The sequence below is a fragment of the Podarcis cretensis genome (assembly GCF_951804945.1).
Source record: "Podarcis cretensis genome assembly, chromosome: 2".
Taxonomy (NCBI): domain Eukaryota; kingdom Metazoa; phylum Chordata; class Lepidosauria; order Squamata; family Lacertidae; genus Podarcis; species Podarcis cretensis.
In genome coordinates, this window is record NC_137171.1 from 33,626,614 (window position 1) to 33,647,167 (window position 20,554).

Here is a 20,554-nt window from a genome sequence, read left to right on the forward strand (position 1 = left end):
ATGCAGTGGCCAATGGTATTGAAAGCTGGTAAGAGAGTCAGCAGAACCAATAGGGATGCTCCTACTCCTGTCCAGCTTCTGGGATAGCATACCCTCCAACATTTTTCTGATGGAAATACAGTGGTACCTCAGGTTACATATGCTTCAGGTTACATGCGCTTCAGGTTACATACTCCGCTAACTCAGAAATAGTGCTTCAGGTTAAGAACTTTGCTTCAGGTTGAGAACAGAAATCGTGCTCCGGCAGCGCGGCGGCAGCAGGAGGCCCCATTAGCTAAAGTGGTGCTTCAGGTTAAGAACAGTTTCAGGTTAAGTACGGACCTCCGGAACGAATTAAGTACTTAACCTGAGGTACCACTGTAGGGACATCCTGTTCAACAACAACAACAATTTTATTATTTATATACCACCCATCTGTCTGGGTTGCCCCAGCCACTCTGGTTGGCTTCCAACATATATAAAAAACACAACAAAACATTAAATATCAATGTTTAATGTCTTCTAAAGGTTGTATAGTTACTTATCTCTTTGGCTCAGGCATCACATAGCTCCATACCTGCCAATATTTCTCCCATGAAAACAGGGAAGTCCTGAGGAAAAGCAGGACATTCCAGAATCAAATCTGAAACCGATACGGCTTCTGTAAATCCAGGACTATCACTGGAAAATAGGGACACTTGGAGGGTCTGGGGTGGATCATCCATCAGGACAGTCTTGGATCCCCAAAGCAGTCAGAAACCATATTGAAACAGATTGAGATGATCATTATCAGGCTGAAGAAATACCTGGAATTGAATCACTCTCACTTCTGAGGTTATGTTTGGGGGTATGTAAAACAAAGGCCTAATCATAGTAGTGGTTTATGACATCACTCACTCCGAGCTCAAGAACAATGAGTCCTCATGAACCACCAGGTGTTGGCTGAAATATCTGTCTTCCATCAACTTCTGAAGTGATCAAAGCCAGGCTTGCAGTAAAAAGGGACAAAAATGGGTGGGACAAAAATGCTCCCAGAGAACACTTGCGGTGTCAAAGTGCCTCAAAAGTTATCATGGAGCTCTATGATTGAGATAATACAGGACAACGGTGAGTTAGAACTTCAGGAAATAATGTGATGTTGATGGTATCCTTTATTATTGTGTGAACTGGTAGCTGCTAGATCCAGGCTTCAGGCCAGATTCTTCCCTTCAAGTGTGGGTCCCTTTCCTCCTTGCCAGCAGAGCACTCCCACTGCACAATCATTTGCTGCCTGTCTTCTTCTGAGTCCATACTGTACAAGGCGAGAGGATGTTCCATCTCATTCTGGTAATTGCCTGTGTGCTTGGAGAGTGGAGGCAAATAGACAGTGATTTCAGGCCTGGAGAAGGAGCAGGCCTTGGAGGCTGTGGGTCCTTTGCATGGTTGAGACAAGGGTGGCACTGTGGTCTAAACCGTGGAGCCTCTTGGTCATTTTAATACAAGGGAACAGTTTAGTGTGGTCCAATACAGTGGTACCTCTAGTTACGAACTTAATTCCGTTCTGTTCTTAACCTGAATTCCGTTCCGTTCTTAACCTGAAACTGTTCTTAACTGGAGGCGTGCTTTCGCTAATGAGTCCTCCTGCTGCCACTGCGCCGCCGGCACACGATTTCCGTTCTCATCCTGGGGCAAAGTTCTCAACTCGAGGTAACTCTTCCAGGTTAGCGGAGTTTGTAACCCAAAGCGTTTGTAACCTGAGGTGTTTGTAGCTCGAGGTACCACTGTAGTTCAGTAAGGCTCATTTTTGCCCACAACTCATACCAAGCAACAGAGTCACCCACAAACTTTTCAGATTTGTAAAGTTCCTGAATGGAATTGACATGGGCTTGAAAGTTTTGTTATTCCGCCCCCCCCCCCCCCCGGTCCAGCTCCATGGATTTTTCTCTCACCCTCTGTGCAAGTTTATCTCCCACCCTTGCCTTTATAGTAGACAAAAGCATGTTTAAAAAACACATGGTTCAAGTTTGGCCCTAAGGGGACATAGGATTTCTGCCTTAGGGTGCTGCCAGAAGGGTGTTTATTGTAGGATATCTGCTTCTCTAGTATACATTTTTTTACAGAGTCCACACAACAGTGCATGTCCTGTAACTTTTAACACCATTCAAAGTTTGTTTTGTTTTGTTCTTGTTTTGTCCTGGTTTTGTTGTGCTGCAGCACAATAACATTGGTGTTAAACAGATAAAAAGTTGACTACCAACAAAGTAACATACTCCTCTGCCTAGTGATGGGCTTTCCTCTGCTTTCCTCCTTTTAGGAACTGGAAAGCCTGTCCGGTCCACGATGCCAAGAAGCTCCGTTCACCAGGTCATAGCTGGAGCCCCATGATCCTTATCCGTAAAAAGCCATTTTGAAATATCCTTTCCAACTCTTGGCATGAAGTGGCTCCGAGGGTGGAGTTATGCTGATGAAGGGGTGGGGCTATGTAAATAAGCCCCCCCCCTTCTCAGTGGCTTTTGTGTTCTGCACTGAACAAAGTACAGTGATACCTCGGGTTAAGTACTTAATTCATTCCGGAGGTCCGTTCTTAACCTGACACTGTTCTTAACCTGAAGCACCACTTTAGCTAATGGGGCCTCCTGCTGCTGCCGCGCTGCCGGAGCACAGTTTCTGTTCTCATCCTGAAGCAAAGTTCTTAACCTGAGGTACTATTTCTGGGTTAGCAGAGTCTGTAACCTGAAGCGCATGTAACCCGAGGTACCACTGTACATAGGCTGCAAATCTGCAACAACCTCAAGGAGGCAAAACTTTACCCTCAGCCTAGACACCAGGGATTTTGACTGCTTTGGAACAGTCACAGCAGCTTTTTACGTCCCTCCATGAAAGCAGATGGCTATCAATTTCTCCTATGGGGGAAAAATAAAACATTGCACTTGGAAACAATCTGGCAGAGGGGGCAAAATCCACCTTCCAATCCTGGCTCTGAATGGCCTGCCTTCCTACGTGCATGTTTGGAATGCATAATTCTTTTTACCTAGCTGTGCCTGCAATCATGTCCAAGAATTCTTTTCCTGTGATAGGCACACACTTGTTAACCATCTACTGTCTCCCTGCTTGCATCAAGCCTTGCCTGTTTTGAGAAAACGGAAGACTGGTTGGTATTCTGTAACTTTCCCAGCCTGCTTTGTTTTAAGTTTCTTTGGTTCTACCAGCTTGATTTGTATTTATATCCAAGCATGGTAGTCACTGCATGAATGCGTATTAATTATACACAAACGACAAATGCTCTTTACACATCGTTCCTCTTTTCTGCTGCTGCACCTTGTCCCATCCCAGAACCTTGAAGGAACTCTGGAGCTGCTGCTCTTCAGAAATCATGTGCCACATAGGAAGACATACTCACTGGCAATATTTACAGTTTTCCTCCACACATACCCTCCCCATCCAAATGATGAATGCCGCTTTCTAAAAAAAATAAACAGAAGTGAGTTCTGCAACATGTGGCGAAACATCGCACAAGGATAGCAGAGGCGTGTTTTCATTTTTAAGTATGGCTGGCTCTACTGAATGACTCAGGTCTCAGTGAAGAATTTGTGTTATTGTTGTTGTTGTTGTTGAAGAATGCCCAGTCTGGAGCTTACGGAACCACAGGTTCAAGCAGGGCGAGCAAGGAAAAGCTTACCATCCAGGAATAGGCAGCGGCATTCTGAAATATTTACAGCGCTGGAGTTAGGGCCATGCAGGCAGTTCCCCTGCACAGAGTGCCAAACCAAGGCACCACAAAAAAATAGTAATAAAAGCCTATATTTATATGGGTACCTACTCAAAGTTAGGGGGGCACCAAATTTTGTCCTTTCCCAGGGCGCCATATTACCAAAGTCCGCCCTTGTATATTGGTTAGAAGAGAGAAAAAGCCTACAAGTGGTCTTGTACTTTGGTATAAGCATTATATGATACTATAATCTTTATTGTCATTGTCCCATACAGAACAACGAAATTGAAAAAATCTACACCAGACATTCAAAAACCAACAAGCCTGCTATCCCAGCTATTCCGGCCTGGTTAGCCCCCTAAAAACTCTGATACCCCATAATTAAATACAATATATTCCCATAGAGACTACCTTACACTGCGTTTAAAGCCAAAATCACATTTGAATAGAAACTGTTTCTCAGGCTGCTAGTCCTAGTCTTTATAACCCTGTACCTTCTTCCAGAAGGCAGAAGGTGAAAGAGATCATTTCCAGGGATCACTTCCACTATCCTGCATTATCTCTGCAGCTTTCTTATGGCACCTGGAAGCATTGATTTGATCCAAGGTGGGAAGAGTACACCCAATTATTCTCTTTACAACCCTGGACAGCATTGTTTTTCCCCTGACCGTTCTGAGGCATGTGGCCATAGCAAAGGCTAAGGCTGTGTACACACTTTAACTTTTAAGCACATTAAAAAGCACCTTCTTTCCCTCAAAGAATTCTGGCCATTGTAGTTTGCCCTTCAAAGAGTTAAACTCAGCAATCCTTCACAGACCAGAGATCCCAGAATTCTTTGAGGGAAAGAAGGTGCTTCCAATGTGGTTGTGTGTGAGGAATGTGATCTGCTTGTGCGATGGGACTGCAGCCATCCACATCCCCTCAATCTTCTCTGAAAGGATGGGGGAACCTCCAGAACAGTGGGGCAAAGCAGAATGGGGAGGGAAGTCTCAATGTGTGCATGCATACACCACTTAGAGCTATGCTGAATTCTTCCCATAAGTGTGTTTCCCAGACATGTGTCTAATTAAGGGAAATCTGTTTCTGACAATAAGATTGCTTTGCTTCTTTCCTGTAGTAGCCTTAGTGTTTTAATATTTTTCGTTGGGATTTCCAAGATGGCGAACGGCACTTAGTCAGCGTGAATGTGAGCTCTCTGACTTATTTTTATCTTTTATCCTTCAAATTTGTTTTTAATGAGTATAGAAACCTATTAACTTTTAACCTTAGTTTTTAGTTTTTAGTTTTAGTTTTAGTGTTAATTAGTAAGTAGGAGGACGCCTCTTTCTATCGAGGAGACAACAATTGACCCTGAAACTTGGGGCGGCTGCATGAAGAGAGAAATGACTAAGCAATTATACAGCCCTGTTCTTGGGAGAGGAACTGGGAAACGTACCAGAGATTCCAGAGATTTAGACGCCACAGAGGAACTGAGATGCCTGCCTCTTGCTAAACAAACAAAATTTAGTGAATCTGAAAGTACAAAGGGTATCTTTAATATTCCGGTTTCAAACTCTTTCTCACTCCTAGCAGAGATGAATGACGAGGAAACCATTGCAAAAGAACCTTTCGATAACCTGCCTATTAAACCTGCAAGCAATAATAATACTGGTATCCACATGTATGACTGCACTAGAGCCCGTGAAAGTTGTATTGATGAGATACTATTTGAACACTCGACTACTCTAGACCTAGTTGCTAAAACAGTGGACTGTATCTTTAAATACATAAAAGACATCCGAGGATCCTTGGAGAAGATTATCTCGCTTGTATCCCTAACAGGTAAAGACAGTTCCCCTGATGTATCACCTGAGATGAAATCCATACAATTGTCCAGAGCACCCGTTTTACCTCACACCTCCTCTACAATTTCTCAAGTCGTTGGCAATCAGAAAAGTGAGCAAAGTGAGCAGAATAAGAAGGAACAACACTATGCACCTCCTTACAAACTGCTGCTGCAAGCTACTAAAATCTGCTTAACGGTTTGCCCCTTTAGAGGCAAGGTGATAAACTGGCATTATAAGAGTGATATAAGGAGACACCTAGCGGAGCTCCTGGGGGTAATCCCTAGCATTTTGACCATATCAGCAGCAGACCTCAGAGGCAGAGAGTGCTGCTCTCCTTTAAAACCAAAAAGCTCCCTGTACTTATTATGTCCTCAAGAAGCCTTCTAATTAATTATGGAATCCTTGCTACAAGAGTCTTCACCAATACCAAGATCTGCCCCCTCTTACCAAACTGCCTGCTCAAAAAGAAAGCAGACAAGTCTGAGGGTTCGCCAATTGCCACGACTCCAACTCCCCTGGCCGCAGATCTAATTAGCTGGACTGACCCCCCCCCCTGCCTCCACTGACAAAGGCTATACATCTGGAGAATTCTACGGAGCGTGAGTTACTTCTATCCTTCTCCCAATTGCCAAAACTGGAGCGAACAGAGATAACGGACAGACTGGATGAGTGGTTACTCTGTCTCCGTAACTCAGAAGATCATGTTCAGATAAATAAGATGAATTCCTCACCAGTTGAAGAGCAGTCTACACAAGCCCAAGTGGAACCCGTTTTAACGACCTTTGATCGGCAACCTGGCTGTACACGGCCTCGGGATGTCAAGCCTGGGCAGGATATAGTGAAAGATTCGACAACCCTCTGGTCAAACTCGGAAGCTGTGGCAAGACTGAATGCTCTTTTGGAGGCAAACCGAAAAGGATGTCTTCCACCTGCCTTACACTGCATGTTCCCTACAGCAACCGCTGACCCAAAAGGCCCACCCCTCTCAATTTTAGAGCATACCTTAAATGCAGAGTCTATGGACCTGTCGTTAAGTGATACCCCTGTGCACCAGAACCCATCCCCGCAGCCACCAAAAATTAAGCCTCAATCCATGGCTGCTGCTGCTGCGGTAAGTGGTGTTTGGAAATTGCCGGGTAAGCAAGCTACAATTACTTCCTTCTTCCAGCCTATTGCCCCCCCTCGCCGCACGCATTCCCAGGTGGATTCTGCCGTGCCGGTTCCGCAAGGCCCGGCATGACTCGAAGGGGTGACCAGGAGATCACTTACTTTCTTATCCTGGAATGTAGCTGGCATTAAACCTAAGCTGATGGACCCATCCTTCGTCGCCTACATAAAAGGCAGTCATATTCCTTTACTGCAAGAGACCTGGGGCTTGTGAGGGCTTCTCCTTATCAGGGTATAAGGGCTTCTACCTGAATGCACAACAGAACTCACTATCACCTGGTAGACCACAAGGTGGTCTGGCTACCTTAGTTTCTTTGGCTTTAAATCTGCAGGTGGAACAAATCGACATCCAGTCGTCATCCATGCTGGGTGTAAAGCTACAAACAGTGGAGGAAGTGTTTGTGGTGATTAATGTTTATTTGCACCCAACCTACAAGAAAAACCTGGTGGACCAAAGATGGAGGGGAATTCAACTGACTCTTGAAACTCTCCTAGAGAAATATCCTGAAGCCACCTTTCTAGTTGCAGGAGATTTCAATGGCCGATTGTCTCACTCTGATAAATCATTATTTGCTAAATATAATAAATATCCCCCACTACCCATTTTAACCTCTGACCTTTTACCCAGGAATTTTAAAGACAGTGTTGCTACATACGCAGGTTTTAAATGTAGACAAACTTTGATGGCTCTTAATTTTCACCTTCTAAACGGAGCTCTCAGTTCTGATTACCCTGCCGAATTTACTTTCTGGTCAGGCTCCCGAGCCTCTACCATAGATTTTATTTGGACATCAGTAGACCTAATTCCCAAAATTTCCAACTTTAGGGTGGTAACGAGGCTGGAAAGTGACCATTTTCCATTAGAACTCTCTCTGACCCTGGATGGAGAATTGGCTACCTATTCCTGTGTGCCTATTACAAATAACCAGCTTCAGATGAGGCCCACTGCCTTAAAATGGACCGACAATTTGGCTCAACGGATAAATGAACTCCTTTGGTCTGACCAACTGCAAGAGACAAGGGACTCCCTTGTCCAGGCAGTTGAGCCACTGCCAATATATGACAAGTTAGTAGAACTGCTAAAACCTTCGTTGACTAAGGCCTCGGTAATGAATAGTAACCATTTCTCTCATAAAAAGTGGTTTGACGAGGAATGTAGACACTTCAAGAACAACCTATATAATGAATTCTTGGCATATAGGGCATCAAATGACCCCGCACCTAGCAGTCACCTTATGAACCTCAAGAGAAGGTATAAAGCACTATTAAAGGAAAAGAAGCTTGCGGCAGAAGGAAATGATTGGAACAACCTTCTAAAAGCTGCAGAAAATAGAAATCCCTCCTCCTTTTGGCACCAAATTTCTCAATACCTGGGTAGACCGTGGTTAAGGATAGAACCCCAAATTTCAGCTGACACCTGGGAAAGCTTCTTCTCCAATTTATATGCAGCTCACGCTGCCAGCGGAGGAAGGATAGAATTGGCCCCCTTGCCTGAGTGGGATCCTGTTACCTGCTCTGAAGTGGAAACACTTATAGGCCAATTTGAGGCGGGCAAGGCACCCGGAGACGATCTTATCTCCATAGACGTTATTAAAGCCAATAAGGATTGGTGGTGTCCACCCTTAGCAGCTCTTTTTACTTACATAAACAAAACAGCACAATTTCCTCCAAGCTGGAACTCTGCACTGATTGTGTTAATCCACAAGAAAGGGCCGCGCACAGACCCGGCCAATTTTAGACCAATTAGCCTGCTAAATGTTATCGGGAAGATCTATTCAAGATTTCTACTTAACAAATTAACGACCTGGATGGAAAGCAACAACATCATCGCAGAGGAACAGGCGGGTTTCCGCCCTGGAAGATCAACAACAGACCAAATCTTAATCCTAAATCACTTGGCCACCAAGTATGCTGACAATGGCCTAAAAGCCCTCCACGTCGCCTTTATAGACTTTAAGCAGGCCTTTGATCTAATTCCCAGGAACCAGCTATGGGCAAAATTGGCAGCGACATCTATCGACCGCCGCCTTCTCCTGCTGATTATTAATTTGCATACTAATACCTTCCTGAGGATTAGGCTAGATAGCAAGGGGCTAGTCTCCAATCCGGTTGCCACCACTAGGGGGGTAAGACAGGGCTGTTTGCTTGCCCCTGCTCTGTTTAATTTCTATATTAATTCGCTAGTGGTGCATATGGCAAATACTGATTTCCATCCACCAAAACTGGCAGGACGAGCTTTGAATGTCCTGCTGTATGCGGACGATGCCGCCCTATTAGCTACCTCCCCCACTGGATTAAGGAGGATGCTTCGAGCTCTTCATGAATATGAGACCCATCATGAGCTCCAACTAAATTATGCCAAGACCAAAATAATGGTCTTTGCCGCTCGACCGAAACCTAATTTATGGTCAATTAATGGTATTCCTTTAGAGCAGGTCAGTTGCTTCAAATACCTGGGTCAGGTTGTTAGATCAAATAGGTCCTTCTTGGCGCACAGAGAATACATAGCCTCGAACGCATCGAAAGCAGCCTTGGTGATTAGAACCCTGTACTCCAAGAAACAGGCACAAACTGTCAAAGTTGCCTTGCGACTCTTTAAAATGAAAGTCCTCCCTCTCCTACTGGTGGGCATTGCCTTGGGCTCACGTAGGGACTTTGAAAAATTGGAATATATCCAAACCCAATTCCTCAGGGCCATACTCAGGATCCCCCCCTCCGTGGCAGGTGCGATCATGAGATTGGAACCGGTTGCCAAGCCTTTAGGTATGTGGCCCTGAAAGCGAAGTTATGGCTTTGGCTTAAGCTTTGTTTCAGACCGGTGGGTTTGGCCCCCTTGATTCTGAGGGATAACTTTAAATCTCCTTGGGAAGGGGAGATAGTGGAGGAAGTGCAGAAGTGCGGGTTGTCCTCCCTTTATATAGAGTCCATGACGTATAGCCACGCAAAGGCGGTGATCGCCCAAAGATTAAGGGATATTGCGAGACAGGAGGACATAGCCCGTGTGAAGCCTGGGCTGTTTCTGGGGGAGCAGATGTACCGAGCTGCTCCAGCTCACTACCTGGCGGATATCCACTACGTGGAATACCGCAGACTAGTTACCGCGGCTAGGCTGAATGTTCTTGACTCGGCGGTTCTGAAGGGAAGATATGGAGGAGTCCCATATGACCAGAGATTATGCCATTGTGCGTTGGGTGAGGTAGAATCCACAGAGCACATTTTACTGAGCTGTCCCTTCTACAACGATTTAAGACAGTATCTTATAACCCCATAGTCAAAACAAAAAAAATTCCTTCCAGTAGCACCTTAAAGACCAACTAAGTTAGTTCTTGGTATGAGCTTTCGTGTGCATGCACACTTCTTCAGATACCTGAAGAATTCTATGCTGGTATCTGAAGAAGTGTGCATGCACACGAAAGCTCATACCAAGAACTAACTTAGTTGGTCTTTAAGGTGCTACTGGAAGGAATTTTTTTTGTTTTGACTATGGCAGACCAACACGGCTACCTATCTGTAATTATAACCCCATACTTACCCCAGCTTAGTCCCCGACAAAGCAGGAAAGCAGACAGCATATCTGCTAAATAAGTCTTCTAGGAAAACAACTTTGTCAGTGGCTAAATTCCTTTTCCTGGCACTCAAGCGTCGGAAACATACAATTGAATGCCTTGATGTGGGTTATCTGTGAGAGGTTTAGTACTGTGGCCCTACCTTATTCATGTACCCCTATGATGTTTTAGTTTATAATTCTGTATTGTGTTTTATTTCTGTGTTTTATTTCTGACTATCGGTCGAATAAAGGAAATTGAATTGAATTGAATATTTTTCGTCCTCAGATTCCTCGTGTAACTTACCCGTGTTCTCCTTCAGAATGGAGAACGTTCCAGCCCGTGGTCACCTTTGTCCAGCCCAGAATAGTTGAGCAGCCTGATGCAGCTAGCTTGAATAAGCAATGCCCGTATCGGAAGAAGCTGGAAAAGCAGAAGAAAAAGGCTCTGAAGAAAAGGTAAGATATAGGACACCGAGTTTCTAAGTCTACAGGCCTGACTTGAAGTAATAAATGAATACTCCTTTAAGTTAAATTTCCAAGCTTTGCTCCTTGGAGCGCAAAGGATTCAGGCTATTCTATGCTGGTGCTAACACTGGTGTTAAACTGACTGTATAGGGTTGCTTGGTCCAAACAAAAACAAAGTAGATCAAACAATACTGCAAATAAAAGCAAGAGTGCAAATGCAGAAAGAATGCAAAATACACAGTTAAAAACAACACCATTTTTTGGCCCTTTGTAGTCTTCAGGAAAGATACTTGAGTAAAGATATCCGGTAAATATATTTGCAAGATATTGGCAAAACAAAATAGAAATTCTCTCTTAGACCAACCTGATTGTCTTATAAATGTAAGTTAACAGAATAATGAAAGGAACAAGCCAACAAAAGAAAATAATCTTAACTTCTTTGGACAGGGAGTTTCACATACAGCTGTGTTTGTCTGCTTCCTCCAGTATCCAGTAGGTGGTAATAGCATATCACAGTTTGTTCATCTTTGTCTACCGAGTGAATCTGAGACTTTTTAGGTGCTGAAATTGCCCTTTAGCAGAGCAAATTGAACTGCCTGTGTGGGACTCACCTCACTGATTTCATCCGCCTTTTGGATTCAGCTGGCCTCTCAGACATGAATAGCAATGGAACAAAATTTTATTATTTAATGCACCAACGTTTTATTATTTAATGCACCAAAATTTTATTATTTAATGCACCAAATACACTGGGGGCAGGGAGGATGATTCACATACAAGTATATTGTATGCGTTTTTCAGAGTTAAATTTCATATGTTCAGTATTGCCCAGGTGTTTGCAAGCCACTTGCATTTTTTAAAACAATCTCTCATGTCTCATCAGCTTGGGAAATGAACAGTTACATACCAGACCCTCCAAGTGTCCCTATTTTCCAGGGATGTCCCTGATTTAGAGAAGCCATCCCCATTTCTGATTTCATCCTGGAATGTCCCACTTTTTCTTAGGATGTCCCTCTTTTCATTGGTGAAATGGAAAATAGGGACCCTTGGAGGGTCTACAGTTATTGCAGTGCCTACTTGCCTTTAGGGCTAATTGACGTGGTGGTTTGCATGTGCTGGCATGCAGTGGTTGTTATTTACTACATTTTGAAATAATAATAATAATTTTTATTATTTCTACCCTGCCCATCTGGTTGGGTTTCCCTAGCCACTCTGGGTGGCTTCCAGGACATATAAAAACACAGTGCTTCTTTTCTTAAAGAAATGTTTAGGGGTACTCTCCTTTTCCTACTCATATTGAAATACTGCCCCTCAATGAGGCCAAACTTAGATTCACAAAATGTTTAGGGGTACATGCGTACCCCTGCGCCCCCCCCAGAAAAAAGCACTGTAAAAACATAATAAAATGTTCAACATTGAAAACATCCCAATGTTTTCAGCCTTCAGATGTCTTCTAAAAGTTGTGCAGATCTTTATCTCCTTGACATCTGATGGGAGGGTGTTCCACAGGGAGGGTGCCACTGCCAAGAAGGCCCTCTGGCTGGTTAATGATTAACACAGCCTCCTTCCTCTTCCAGGGAGATATTTCTGTCTGTCCCATGTGCAGTTTGCCTGACATGAACATCAGAGTTACCCCACGTTTTGAGAATCTTCTGCCTTCATAGTACAATCAAAGTAATGAAAAAACTGCATCTCCCCAGTGCAATTGAAGGACTTTCTTGTACAGTGTGGATTTGTATTGCACTAGATTCCTTTGCTCGTTTTTATTCCTGCAGTGCTAAGCAAGTGCATTAACCAAATTTTAAACAGCCCATTACGGTGTCTTTTCTCTTGCTCAGGTCTGACTTTTCCCTCTCCAAGTATGTCAAGTTAGCAAGGATTAAAGAGAAAGAGGACTTCAGTGAGAAGGAAAATTTGAATCCTGAAAGGCTCAAGGTCAGAAGCCAAAGGTTATGGTTTGCAACAGGGACATCTGCCAAGAACGGATTTAAGAATTAATTGTAGATTAATTGTTGCATGCTTTTTACTCATAGATCAGGGCAGGGATGAGGAAAGTTTTGTTGTGTGTGCCTCATTGCCAGTTTGAAATATGTAAATTGGCAAACATGGAGGAGGCCCATTCTTCATCCCATTCAGATGGACACATGGTGCAATTTATATTGTTTGATGGTTATGGGGAGCTCTTCTTGTTTGCTTCATACTCTTATCTGTAAAGAAGGCTCTTTTTGTGAAGGCTGAATTCATTTACATGGCTCACTACTGTCAGTGGGACTTGACTACCTATCACTAAGACAGCCCTTTTATTTATTTTCTACCATCGCAACAATCCTATGCATTATGAAGTGTTGCTATTATTTCCATTTTACAGGTGCAGGACTGAGGCAAAGAGGCCATGATTAATGTCACACCATGAATCCATGACAGAGGTGTACTCACTAACTCTTTATCTCCCTAAATGGCACTAGAAGATCAGTTAAAACTCACTGGCCTTAGTGGGAATTAACGGTGCGGCTAGCCAGACAAAGCAAGTTGGCAAAAGCTTTTTAGCACCGTTTACAAGAGAGTTGTAATACATCATAGGAATTTTAACACTTTTAATACATATCTCTCTCTCTCTCTCTCTCTCTCTCTCTCTCTGTGTGTGTGTGTGTGTGTGTGTTTGTGTGTGTATGTAATTTTTATTTTGTGTGCTTGCAGGCTCTCATAAACTATTTAGATTCTCCTGTGGAACTTGAGCAACTCTATGCAGCTCAGGTAAAGTTAAGACTTCTTATCTGTTTATTTTTGAGCTTGGCAAAGCCTTTCGAAAGGCTTGTTGTTGTTGTTGTTGTTCTCCCCTTCCAGATTTCCTTTAATAAATGAGCGATATCTGCTTTTAAAAGAAACACAACAAAAAGCAACAAAGCTAAGTTTATCAGAATTTTAAAAGCGTGCCAAGATTCTGGCTCAGAAATCATATTGCAGATTAAGTCCTTTTACTGGTTAAACTTTGGAACTCACTGATGATGGCCACCAGCTTGGATGACTTTAAAAGAAAATTAGATAAATTCGTGCAGGATAAGGCAACCAAGGGCTGCTAGCCATCATGGCTGTCTCCAGTCAGACACAGTATGCTTCTGTGTATCAGTTGCTGGAAAGTGCGGGCAGGGAGATTGGTCATGTTCTCAGGTCTGGCTTGCAGGTTTCCCATGAACATCTCTTCGAGAACAGGATGCTGGACAAGATGGGTCATTGGCCTGATCCAGCAGGCCCTTCCTTTTTACATTAGCAGTAAGGAATTACAGTGGTACCTCGATTCTCGAACGTAATCCGTTCCGGAAGACCGTTTGACTTCCGAAATGTTCGAAAACTGAGGCGCAAAGGGCTGGCTGCAAGTTCAATTGGAAAAATTGGAAAACATGCAGTGGAAGCCGTTCGACTTCTGAGGCTCGTTCAAAAATGGAAGCAATTACTACCGGGTTTTCGATGTTCGAAAATTGAAATGTTCGGCTTCCAAGACACTTGAAAACCGAGGTACCACTGTATTTCCCATGGAAAGACACTGCGGTCCCATGTAAAAATTCAGATCCATGTGCCTATCAAATGTGTAGACCTTCTAGGAAAGGGCCATTGCTCATTGATAACAAATCTTCAGAAGCTCCCAAGTTCAGTCCCTCTCATCTCCAGGAAAGACTCAGAATGTCTCCTCTTTGAAACCCCAGAAAACCTCTGCCAATCAGTATAGAAAATACTGAGCTACATGGACCAGTGGTCCAACTCATTATAAAGCAGATTCCTAGTAACCTTTTTCCTGCTATACAGAGTTCTGCGTACCTTAGGGATGCTTATTTACGGTATTTATTCTGGGTCAAGTTCGGAAAACTGGTTTGGAGGAATACAGAGGTGGCAAAGACCATTATTGGGGAAGCAAGGACCTTCAACTATTGGCCATGTTTGTGTGTTACACTAAATTGCCAGCGTAGGCGTGGTAAAGGTAAAGGTAAAGGTACCCCTGCCCGTACGGGCCAGTCTTGACAGACTCTGGGGTTGTGCGCCCATCTCACTTAAGAGGCCAGGGGCCAGCGCTGTCCGGAGACACTTCCAGGTCACGTGGCCAGCGTGACATCGCTGCTCTGGCAAGCCAGAGCCGCACACGGAAACGCCGTTTACCTTCCCGCTGGTAAGCGGTCCCTATTTATCTACTTGCACCCGGAGGTGCTTTCGAACTGCTAGGTTGGCAGGCGCTGGGACCGAGCAGCGGGAGCGCACCCCGCCGCAGGGATTCGAACCGCCGACCTTTCGATCAGCAAGCCCTAGGCACTGAGGCTTTTACAGGCGTGGTAACATCTGGTAAAGCCACTGTTAATTGTGTGTTTGCTTCTTTAAATTTTGTTAAGCTATAGAAGTATATATATACTTCTATATATATATATACCTTGCCGACAAAGATCCGTATAGTAAAAGCTATGGTTTTCACAGTAGTGATGTATGAAAGTGAAAGCTGGACTATAAAGAAGGCTGATCGCCAAAGAATTGATGCTTTTGAATTATGGTGCTGGAGGAGACTCTTGAGAGTCCCATGGACTGCAAGAAGATCAAATCTATCCATTCTTAAGGAACTCAGCCCTGAGTGCTCACTGGAAGGACAGATCCTGAAGCTGAGACTCCAATACTTTGGCCACCTCATGAGAAGAGAAGACTCCCTGGAAAAGACCCTGATGTTGGGAAAGATGGAGGGCACAAGGAGAAGGGGGCGACAGAGGACGAGATGGTCGGATAGTGTTCGTGAAGCTACCAGCATGAGTTTGACCAAACTGCGGGAGGCAGTGGAAGACAGAAGTGCCTGGCGTGCTCTGGTCCATGGGGTCATGAAGAGTCAGACACGACTAAATGACTAAACGACTAAACAACAACAACAACAAGCTATAGAAGTGACACAGCAGAAATAGAGCAAAGGTTTGGCTGGCCTCTAGACTCTCTGCCCATGTTGTGCTTCCCCAGAAGTCCTTTCAGCTAAAGCAGGAAACTTCGAAGTAGCGACTTGCCTTACCTTGCACCTGTTCCAGGTGGATGGGAACAGCTCAACTTGTTTATGGTAGGGGCAATAGTCTTGGAAAACGCCCTGGGGGATGCCTCTGCAGCCCCAAACTCCAAGCGCCCTTCAGTATGCGCAGCTCTGGAAAAGGCATTACCCTTCTTCTCCAGTGTGCTTCAGTGACATATATCAAATGATATATGCACACTAATCTAGCATAACACAGCAAGAAGCATGAGACATCGTAGAGCTCATTATGTATTTATTCACACACTATGTACAGACAAAGGATTCATGGCATCTTCTCTCTCCAGCTCCGAGAGGAAACAGGCAGGAACAAGTAAAAGCAAAAGTACAGTACAATAGTAGATACAGCAGAAGAGATAAGACTGTCTTCCGTTCCCACACTCTTCCCAGGCAGGCATGTGATTTACACCAATCTCATCTGCAGCATCGGAGGCGTGAAATACTAACAAATACAGTGGTACCTCGGGTTAAGTACTTAATTCGTTCCGGAGGTCCGTTCTTAACCTGAAACTGTTCTTAACCTGAAGCACCAATTTAGCTAATGGGCCTCCTGCTGCTGCCATGCTGCCAGAGCACGATTTCTGTTCTCATCCTGAAGCAAAGTTCTTAACCTGAGGTAATATTTCTGGGTTAGTGGAGTCTGTAACCTGAAGCGTATGTAACCTGAGGTACCACTATAGTGGGTGATGAATGCCTTTTGTTTGAAGATGTGGTGGACCAGAGAAAGCAATCGAGTGCGGGTCAGCTGTGTGCCTTTTCAAAGCCTCTCCAGAAAGCAGTCTTGTAGTTTGTAGTGCATTTATATTTTTCAAGGCAGAAACAAATTTCTCTGCAGTTTCCTGCAGGAATTGGGAGAGGCCATCCTAGTGATTATTCTGATTTCTCTGTCTGTCTTCCTAGGCCCTTGGACAACTCGGGGTTGCTGAGGAATCTGTCACATCTGCACTTTTTAAAACTGTAAGTAGAATCCCCATGGACTCTTGTCATCTTGTGATGGGCATTTGCAGACTTTTCTAACTAGATACTAAATGGGGCATTTGGCTAGTGCTGGTATGAATCTCCCTCATACTCAGTAGCATCTGGGAGGGAGGAGTGTGATGGGAACGTGATATCATTGTGTGACACACACCACATGCCAGTTCACTAACTGTTACATGCAGGGGCAGTGAATTCTTGAATGTGGTGGCATCTCGTTATGCATTTCCTTTAACAGCTGTTTCTGGTGATACACATGGAGGGATGTGGGTCAGTGGCAGCCCTGCATCTCCTGTAACATCTAGTTAGGTAAAGGTAATGGGACCCCTGCCTGTTAGGTCCAGTCGTGGACGACTCTGGGGTTGTGGCACTCATCTCACTTTATTGGCCGAGGGAGCCGGCGTACAGCTTCCGGGTCATGTGGCCAGCATGACTAAGCCGCCTCTGGCGAACCAGAGCAGCACACGGAAACGCCATTTACCTTCCCACTGGAGCGGTCCCTATTTATCTACTTGCACTTTGAGGTGCTTTCAAACTGCTAGGTTGGCAGGAGCTGGGACCGAGCAACGGGAGCTCACCCCACCGCGGGGATTCGAACCGCCGACCTTCTGATTGGGAAGCCCTAGGCTCTGTGGTTTAACCCACAGTGCCACCCGTGTCCCACCCTGCTAAGTCATCATATCTCACCGTTGGCAATGGCATAGCCCACAAGGGAAATGGGTATGTGTGTGACTCTTCTGAGGTTAGATATAGAGCCTCTTGTAACTGTGGTCTGGAGCAAGACTCACCGTAGTTATTACTGGGGAAAGTTTTCCTACCATATTAAGAACTTGTTGGGGCTGGAGGGAATTTGCCTTACCGTGCAGCATATGACCATTCACAATTAATTTATAGGTATTAGCTTTTCACGTGCCTCCTCTGTGCTTATGGTATATATACAATCTTGGATTGAGCTGAGCCCTGGTGAGTGGGCAGGCAGGCAGGGTGCTTGGCTTTGGGCTTTCGAACCCTTCCACTTCTGTTCTGTGCACCTGTGATATGCTTAGATGTTCATGCACGTATAAGTAAATGGTTTCCAGCTGGCCTGCCATTAGTACTTATTCTCTCAGTTCCAGGAATGCAACAGCTTGCCTTTGCAGTATGAAGCAGCCCGGTCGCTGGCTTTGCTAGGTGAGTGACATTTCGCCTCTCATCATTATCTACACAACACAAGATCGCTCAGCACAGTTTGAAGCCAACTTGTTTGGACAGCCATAGTTAGCGCTGACCATGCCCCGGTTTGGACAGAAAAACAAACCAGAGTTAGATGGACTTGAGCTCTTTTCTTCCTTCTTCCTTCTGGGGTGGCTAATTTTCTATTATTAGTCACAGAGGAATGCTCCTTGGTGCATTTATAGCAATTCTCGTGTATTATAGGCCTTGCCACATGCAAGCAGAGGAGGGTTTTTTCCTCCCTCTCAGCTTTCTTTTGCACATTTCATGCTTGTGGCAGAATTGTAAAAGGTGACTTCCGGTCCACTCTATTACAGGGATATAACCATTTGAGATTCCTGTGTGGGCTGATATTTCAGATGACTTTCTGTTGGATTTGAATGTTTTGATTGCTCAGAACCGCTGGCCAAATTTTTTAGACACACATGGACTTTGATTGAATTGGAGACTTCTATTTCCTGATGGACTTCAGAGTAAGATTAAGGAATGAATCCTTGAACTGGGAGTAAGTCCAACTGAAATTAGTAGAATTTGTTTTCAGATAAACACACAGGCTGCAGATTGCCCAGTTATCTTTTTCAGAATGCCTTTGAAGACCGAAACCACATCTGTAAGCAAGATTTGAACCAAGGTTGAGCCTTACAAACTTCTTTTGGATACCGCAGCTCAGCCTGGAATATCTGAAGTATTAATAACCCATCATAATAATAAGCAGCCTACTTTCACTTTTTGTTTGCTAAAGAGTATCAACATCCGTCCTCTCAAGCTGGCAGGCAGGTGTCGGTTTGGTATTTCTGCTTTTAAAGGGAAAGAAATATTCTGTCTAGAATTGTTTTGCCTTGTAATGTGCTTCCCCTCCATTGTCACTGAACTCTTGTGCTTGAATTAATTTGTTTATCTTTTATCTAATTGTATTTTTATTGCTTTGCGTTTTTATTTTGAATATGTTTATGTATGCCCGCAGAGAACTTCAGTTAAGGGGTGGCAAATACTGCCGGTAATTAAATAAAACTTCCTGGGAGTTTTGCTTTCCCCTTTGATCACTGCCTCTTGATTCTCTGGAGCAGGTTGCCTAGATACCTCTGTAGTGAAAATGCTAATTAGACACCTAAAGGATGCGAGTCTGAATCGGAGAGAAGATACACTGAGTGCGTTGAAGGTATCCCTGCAGGCATGGTCAATGACACCTGAACTTGAGGTAATATGTGGGGCTGTATTACAGATAGACATGTCCTCTGCCAGTCTCTTCTCTTTCTGGGCCTATTTAAACAGCTTTCAGATCACTGTTGCACCTAATGCAGCTGCTCTCTTTCCCTAGTGGTATTGGATAGGTGCCCGGTCCAGTTTAATCCGAAATCTGCGACGGTTGGTGAACCTACAAGATCCCATGGACAGCATAACATTCGACGCAGCCCTTTGCTTAGGGTACCTGGACAAGTATAATCCAATCGCACAAGAGACTATGTTCATGTGCTTGTCCCAGGACGACTGTCAGAGGAAAATTCAGGTGGGGCTGTTACATAAATGGACAGAGAGATCTGAGTTGTGCTTTGTGGTCCGAATACCTCTATGAAGTGAGTCCCTGGGAAATATTTGCCCCAGGATAATCACAGGGGAAAGGAGAAACGAAACTTGTTATGTATTCTACCTTCTCACAGGCCAGAGGGCGAAGTTGCAGTTATTGCTCATTCCCCCTATTTAAGAGAATATAAAAATGCACATTTATCAGCCACCTTCCCCAGTTTGCTTCCCTTTTCCTTAGCTAGTCATGGCCCTGAGATGGGAGAAATCTGCTATGCATAATCAAGAACATTTAGCTCAGATCTGTACTGTGGCTGTACCCAATAGTGGATGAAGACCTTTGCGCAAACTGGTCAAGGCATTGGGCGACACGGGGCTCAATCTCCCTTAATCTACAACAGAGATAAAAGCAGCTGTGGCACAGGAGTCAGTGCGAGAGGAGGGAATCAGATTTAGGCTGTAGAGCAGTGTTTCCCAGCCTTTTGTCTCCAGCTGTTTGTGGACTACAACTCCCATCATCCCTAGCAAGCAAGACCAGTGGTCAGGGATGATGGGAATTGTAGAATGAAAAAAAGCTGGAGACCCACGTTTGGGAAACACTGCTGTAGAGCTATGGTGATGGGGTGCTTAGCTTTTTCTAATACCTCATTGACCATATATCATTTATTTGTACATTTGCACATTCTCCATGGAAGCTAGAAGCTTACTTTTTAAAACCTGGTTTGTTTTAAAAAGGCAAGAAGGAAAAGACACAGCTTTAGGATTCAGTTGAAAGGATTTAAACTCTAGAAGATCAGATTCCTAATACGCCGTCGGGAGAAGAGTTGGGCAATTGCATTGAGTTGTTTTGGGATCTCCTTTCCTACAGTTTGTCAGGAGTAGTTAAGGGACTGTTGTATTATTTTAATGCTACCTTTAATATTATTTAGTTAAACGAGACTTCTTGGCATGAAGCCCAAATTGTCTTCCTCTCCCCCACACCTTACCCCACTTTGAACACCTGCTCTCACTCCATCCATGTCTTCCTCTTCTAGGCTTTGGTCATGCTGGTAAAGCAGATGGCCATAGTGGACCCTGTAGTTATCAAAACTGTTACTGACCAGCTTCAGCATTCTCCTTTGTACAAGGTGAGC

At 44.3% G+C, this 20,554-nt stretch overlaps 1 protein-coding gene and 1 long non-coding RNA gene across 5 annotated transcripts in view; both read left to right on the forward strand.

The window, feature by feature from the left end:
• Positions 1-20,554, forward strand: part of LOC307211175 — a 205,471-nt gene that overhangs the window by 22,436 nt on the left and 162,481 nt on the right. The window lies entirely within an intron of this gene.
• Positions 554-20,554, forward strand: part of HEATR9 (HEAT repeat containing 9) — a 30,806-nt gene continuing 10,805 nt past the window's right edge. The window contains exons 1-10 of one of the 4 annotated variants that reach the window (XM_079967426.1): positions 555-1,086; positions 2,273-2,322; positions 10,494-10,663; positions 12,511-12,607; positions 13,370-13,426; positions 16,614-16,670; positions 17,798-17,858; positions 18,968-19,098; positions 19,219-19,407; positions 20,456-20,548. In XM_079967426.1, coding sequence (XP_079823552.1) covers positions 990-1,086; positions 2,273-2,322; positions 10,494-10,663; positions 12,511-12,607; positions 13,370-13,426; positions 16,614-16,670; positions 17,798-17,858; positions 18,968-19,098; positions 19,219-19,407; positions 20,456-20,548 — 1,002 coding nt within the window. In that variant the 5' untranslated portion in view covers positions 555-989. The other 3 variants (XM_079967424.1, XM_079967425.1, XM_079967427.1) reach the window with 3 other exon arrangements.